This window comes from Bubalus kerabau, chromosome 1 (assembly GCF_029407905.1).
Source record: "Bubalus kerabau isolate K-KA32 ecotype Philippines breed swamp buffalo chromosome 1, PCC_UOA_SB_1v2, whole genome shotgun sequence".
NCBI classification, from domain to species: Eukaryota; Metazoa; Chordata; class Mammalia; order Artiodactyla; family Bovidae; genus Bubalus; species Bubalus kerabau.
In genome coordinates this window covers 116,050,217-116,056,747 of record NC_073624.1, presented here as the reverse complement: position 1 = coordinate 116,056,747, position 6,531 = coordinate 116,050,217, and the positions used below count along the sequence as shown (strand labels likewise).

Genomic DNA, 6,531 nt, shown 5'->3' with positions numbered 1-6,531 from the left:
ACAGTAGTACCAAAGAATTATGACAAAGTGGCGGCCCAGTTTTGTGATTTGAAACTAGTAGTATTTTCATAGCATTTAAAATGATCTTTTCTTAGTGTATAAAAGTTTAGATAACTTCTCTTCGGTCATGAAATTTTAGTATTTGAGATGTGGTTTGTAAGTTCAATGTCTTTTCATCTTGTACTCAAAATTAACCATTGTATAAACTTCTGCTAAGCTTTTGGCTTCCCAGGCAGCTCAGTGATTAAGAATCTGACCGCCAGTGCAGGAGACTGGTGGGCTACCATCCATGGGGTCACAAAGAGTCAGACATGACTGAGTGACTAACGCTTTCACTTTCATACAACTCCCAGGTGTAGAACATAATGATTTGACATTTGTACACCTTGCAAAATGACTAACATGTCCAGTAAACATCTATCACCATCACAGCTACAAATTTCTTTTTTCCTGTGATGTAAACCCCTCGAGATTTGGGCTTCCCAGATGGGCATAGTGGTAAAGAACCTGCCTGTCAGTGCAGTGTACCTAGAGACACAGGCTTGATCCCTGGGTCAAGAAGAGCCCTTGGCGGTGAGGGAGGGCTTGGCAACCCACTCCAATATTCTTGCCTAGAGAATCCCATGGACAGAGGAGCCTGGTTTGCTACAGTCCAAAGGGTTGCAAAGAGTCGGACACAACTAAAGTGACTTAGCACGCAGATGATGCAAACCCTCAAGATATTTACTCTTAGCGATTTCTGAATATGCACTAGAGCATTGTTAACTGTGGGCTTCGCTAGTGGCTCAGTTGTAAACAACCTGCCTGCCAATGCAGGAGATGTGACTTCCCATCCCTGGGTTGGGAAGATCCCTCTGGAGGAGGAAATGGCAACCCCCTCCAGAATTCTTGCCTGGAAAATCCCACGGACAGAGACGCCTGGCAAGCTGCATTCCATGCAGCTTCAAAAGAGTTAGACCTGAATTAGCAGCTAAATAACAACAACAATTATTAACTATAGTGTCATGCATTATATCCTCGTGACTTCTTTTTTTTTTAGAACTGGCAGTTTATACCTTTGACTCCCTTCGCTAATCTCCCCAACTTCCCACACTGTCTACCTCCGGCACTCAGCAGTCTGTTCTCTGTATCTATGAGCTTGCGTTTTGTTGATGTTTTGTTTTTAGATTCCACATGTAAGTGGTATCATAAGGTATTTGTATTCTTCTGACTTATTTGAAGTGACACTGTTTTTAAAGGAAATAAAATCTAAGGAGTTGCTTCAGTTGCTCAGGGAGCATTTATACTTTCAGAGTAAAAGCAATCTTTTTAACCACACTGGTGAAAAAGTAGATTTTTGTTTAAAACTGTAATTTTAATGTGATTAAAAGGGTGAAATAAGTATCAAATACCTTTTCTACTGGAATCTGGCATTCCTAATATGCTGAAGTCTAGTCACCTTCTAGTGGAGAGCATTCATTCATCCAACAAATGTTTGTTCAATGCTGGGCAGTCAGTGCTTAAGATAGACAAAGTCCCTATTCTCTCAGAAAATTACACTGTATTAAGGAAATAGACGATAAGTAAATTAACAAACACACGCACAGAGGCAAACGTGGTCATGATGAGGGCTAAGGAGGCTGTATCAGGTGAGAGTGATTTGTGAATGCCTCTGAGACAGGGATCAGCTAGATATATGAGAAAGTACGTTTCATGTAGAGGAACCTATAAGTGTGAGGCCCAAGGCCAGGAATAAGCTGGTCATGTTAGAGGTATAGAAATGCCAGCTTTGACCAAGCAAGAGTGGCTGAGAGAGATAGGTACCAGGCCATGATAAAGTACTTTAACTGTATTCGCAGTCATGAGAAGTAGTTGGAAAGATTTTTGTAGAATTGTTATGTAATCTTTGTGTTTAAAATATTTCTTAAAGATTACTTTGTTATTTGGAGAATATATTTAAGAACTAAGAAAATGAAAGGGGATGTATTAATATCAGTTTGGTTCTTGTAATAAATCAGGCAAGTGATAATGTTACTTTTGCCTGAGATTGAAGTGATGGAGAAAAATGAATGGTTTTGGAAATGATAATTTAGAGCAGAAAAGAAAATGTAGATTAAAAGTGAAGGTGAAAGAAAAAACATCAATGATTCAGTTTTGGTTTGAATAACTGAGTGTCCTGTGATACATGTTGAAATTGTGAAAATGGAAGGAAATAAGCTTTTTTGGGGCAATAGGACTTGGTTCTGCTTTAGTCATATATAATTTGACATGGTACCTTTTAGCTATGTGGAATGTCACATAGCTATGTGAAAAATTCGTTAAATAAAAAAAAACCAACCTAGATTGTTTGTCCTGGAATTTGACAGATTAAGTTGATTTATAGCTGTTTATTTTTCCTTTTTTCATTTTAAGCCTTGAGAAAGTCTGGTTGATAAACATGAATTGTACCAAGATGGAGCCTGTAAATCTGGATATGGCTTTAATAGCTAATAAAAGTTACATTCTTCAAAGAATATGAAAAATTATACTTTATGTTATAGTATTTAACTATTGATTGACTCTATTTCTTCTAAAATAGCTATTTCCTAAATAAAATTAAGCATAAGTTTCTTAGGAATCTGTCTTTATATCCTTGTAAATTAGTTATTTGAGTGTTTCAGTTCTTTTAATATATAAACAAATGATTCTTTTATCAAAATAATAACTTATTTTGGAGATATTATTAAATGATAGGTAACTTTAAAATGACTAATTTTATCCTTAGAAGGATTAGGAATGACCATATACCCTCAATTAGAGGTTCTTAATCTGGGGCCCACCAGTGGATTTTGGTTAAGGGGTAGGTCCATGAGCTCTAAAATTGTTAATGAATAAAATATCAGCATTTTTCTGGCGAGGAAGTTGCCAGACTTTCATCAGACATGCCTTAAAAGAGTTTAAAAACCATGTCCCTAATTAATGGTTACAAAGAATAAATCTTCTGAGGTAGTAACAATAGTGGGAGAGAGTGATTTGGCATACTTAAGAAAAATGACCTATGCAGTAATCCCTTTTCATGGTAGCATCTCATTTGTGGATTTAAAAATATATTTCACCTCCTTACACATGTTTTTTGTTGATAAATTCAGATGAATTGAGTTTGGGGAGGGCAATTAATCTTGAGTGCTGCCTATATATTTATAATTTTTTCTTTCTAAAATTATCAAAGGACATAATTTTTAGCTTGTGCAAAATGTAAAATTCCTGAGCTTTGTTAATTGTGTTGAAAGACTTTTGTATGGTTTCTTGAAAAGAGCTAAGAAACTATTTTCAGAAAATAGTTTTCATTACCTCTTAGGTACCCGACCTTGATGGTCTCCAAAGAAGAACTTTCCTTAGTTTTAATAATGAAATTCAACCTCACTTAGGCAAAAAGTGATCTTCCACCTTCCATAGTGTTTATCTCACCAAACCCCCTGAAGAATATCTTTTATTACTAGTTAGTTACATACTCTAATACTCCATGATTCTTGTTACTGCTCTTGTTATTATCACTTGCTATTTTGGCTAATACATGGAGTGTTCAAATATAGACTTGACTTGGAACTTTGGTTTTAGTAGAATTTTTTAAATTAATTGCTTGTTTATTTTGCCAGCTGAATAAAAGAACTGTACAAAAGTAGTCAGATGACTAGAGGAGTAGTTGAAAGATTTCTTAAAGCTCCCTCCATCTTTTTATCTAGGCAATCCTTAGGTGTCACATGGCCCTCTAGTGGAAGGGGTGCTCAGCTGGACCGAGGCAACTGCAGGATATTCTCTGGGAGTTGTTACCCAAGGGATTGCTTTTATTCAGGTAATCTTTCAGTTTGGATTAATTAGCTGGTTCTGACAACCTAGGTGATAGAATTTTGGAATAGGTAAGGAGACATTTTAAAGTAAATATCCCTATTTGTGGAAGATTCACCTAAGTTAGCCCATTTCTTATTAAATACTATTGATCTTTTTATTAAAGGATTGGTTAGGCTTTTTGTTTTTATTGTTGTGTTGTTATTGCTGTTGCTCTTGGTGGTAGTGGTGTGTTTATTTTGTTGTTTGGTTTTTTGTTTTTCAGTGTTTTTTTAAAATTGAATAAACTATATTCCATATTTGATTAATAATTACCCTCTTAAGTAAGGCACCCAGGCCTCCTTATGTCTTTATTTTCATCCAGTTTTTAAAAATAAAATTTCAGTATTTTTTTCCCATTTTTAAAGCAATTTTGAATATTCATCCTTAATTCTTGAAATTTTGGCAAACAAAATTATTTTTTCTTTTTAAGGAAGTAGATAAATGTGGAGACTATGAAATAGAATAAAAATGTAGGTATATAACTACCAAAAGGAGAAATATGATTTTTAATTAATAAAGGCATAAAGAAGCATAAATTTAGAATTGGGGACACTCATTTCTTATTTCTTACTTCCTTTAAAACGTTTTAGTTTTGGTCATTTATACTTCCTGGCATTCTTTTTCTTGCAATTTTAAAGGGAGCTGCAAGTCTCTAACACGAGTTTAACTTTTTTGTTACTGCCCTAGTTCTCTTTGGAAGTTTCTGGATGGGTGAATGAATTTAACATGATCAAGAATACCAATATAATAGTAGTAGAAGTGGAAGTTTTCTCTTTTTCTTCTCTCTTCTCTTCTTTAGACTTCTTTCATCACTAAAATTAAACAGATTTCTGGCAGTTTGGTATTATAGCAGGATGGTTTGTAGCAATAACTATTACTAATGAAACCCTTAAAGAATTTAGAATAACTGCATAAACTTAGTGATAGCCTCTGATCCAGCAGGTGCTAAAATACCTACTTTTTGATTACTCTCTAAAATAAGTTAAAATGCAAGCAAGAAATAGTCTATAGAATAGGATGTGTAAATATATTTTCTGACTGTACCTTAAATGGAAAAGCATAAGTAATATACCATTTAGAGTCTTTAGTAATTGACTTTGCTAGATGTAAAAACAATGTTAATGAATTAATAGTGCTGTCCATTTATCTTTGTGGAAGTGCTTTAATTTTAGCTAGTAACTAAAATATTCTACTTTTTCTTTGTTTTCTTTTTTTTTAATGTGAATTTCTTCTGCTTATATCATCAGGGCGAATCAGCACTTGATTTGGCAAAGCAGAGAAAAAATGTGTGGATGATCAACCATTTGCAAGAGGCACGGCAAGCAAAGGGATATGACAATCCATCTTTCCTTAGAAAGCTGAAAGCCGATAAGGTAAATCCATGACTGAAGATTTTCAACAGATAGTCTTTTTAAGTAAAATTCATAAGCATATTTTCTTAGCATGTGTATAGGCTTTAGTTTTGGCATTGGCCAGTGTGTAGTTTTTAAAATATTATTTCACCCAGCTAAATAAAGGTAGACAGCGAGGTTTAAGAAGGATGGGTGCATGTGAAATTGTTTAGATGCCTTTTCAGTACTAACATAAACTTTAATTCAGCTGGCCTTTGTTTTTATAGAGAGATAATAAAACTTTTCCTTTTAAGTGTATTTGTTAGTATAATAATAAATTGTGAAAAATCTTAGTCCTTATATATTTTGAAACTACTTACATCTCTATAGTTAGTTTAAGCTTTCCATTCTTTTGTAATATGTTGTAACTTTCATTGAGAGAGAGAAACTTACTATTCAGTTCTCTATTGAAAGCTCATTTTAAATCTTCCATAAAATCTTCAGTTTTAAGCTGTTTGATTTTTGCCTTAGTTGCCTAATTGTATGATTTCAAAACTAACAACATTTTCCCCAAAAGAAGGATCTGTATTCCTTAAAAATTTATTTCCTTAAAAGAAAAATTAGCTGACTGATAGTTTTTTTGGTATATCTAAATAAATGATGAGATATTTGCTAACTTGTCAATAATCACAATTTGAATGACATTAAGCCTTGGGTATCATATATGTCTTATTCAGGCGGTTCTAATGGTAATACTTTTATATAAAGTTAACACTGATCTATCTGTTACCAAAACAAAATAAGTTTGGGGTAAAGGGAAACAGATTTGAAAGCATGCCTCATTGATATGTAGGATTTAGACTTCCTTAATGTCCTAATGAGCTGAAAAGTCCATTGGTTCATTACTTAGACATCAGAAGAATTAGATTTGTCGTTTATAAACTTGGCCATTTTCAGCCCCATATTTGAGGCCAAGGAGCAGATTTTGCATGTCGTATCATCTTTTCATTTTACTATTTAGGTATGATATTAAAATAGTTAATTATTTATTGAGTGGGCTCAAAAGTTTCTTCTGGTTTTTCCATACAGTGTTATGGAAAAACCACAACAAACTTTTTGGCCAATACTTTGATGTTGCTCTGTCCTCCAAGATTTAGAGCAGTTTTGCTCAACAAGGTAAAAAATGGCTAATTTCTCATAATAACTAGGCCACTAATAAAAATGTCTTTTGTTACTCTGGAACATCTCATTATCTTTATGCTTTCATTTGCTTAGTGAAGTTTTAGATGTTTATAAAATTATTTATTATAGCAGTAATGAACTATGTGTTTGAATACAGTTTCTTTTAAGAAGA

General features: G+C 33.7%; 1 protein-coding gene across 7 annotated transcripts in view; it reads left to right on the top strand.

Annotated features, from left to right (window-relative positions):
- Positions 1–6,531, top strand: part of ZDHHC17 (zinc finger DHHC-type palmitoyltransferase 17) — a 99,479-nt gene that overhangs the window by 59,648 nt on the left and 33,300 nt on the right. For 4 of the 7 annotated variants that reach the window (XM_055587344.1, XM_055587316.1, XM_055587305.1 and 1 more), the window contains 2 exons: positions 5,094–5,219; positions 6,267–6,353. In XM_055587344.1, the coding sequence (XP_055443319.1) occupies positions 5,094–5,219; positions 6,267–6,353 (213 nt within the window). The remainder of the gene's footprint in view (positions 1–5,093; positions 5,220–6,266; positions 6,354–6,531) is intronic. The other 3 variants (XM_055587361.1, XM_055587353.1, XM_055587325.1) reach the window with 1 other exon arrangement.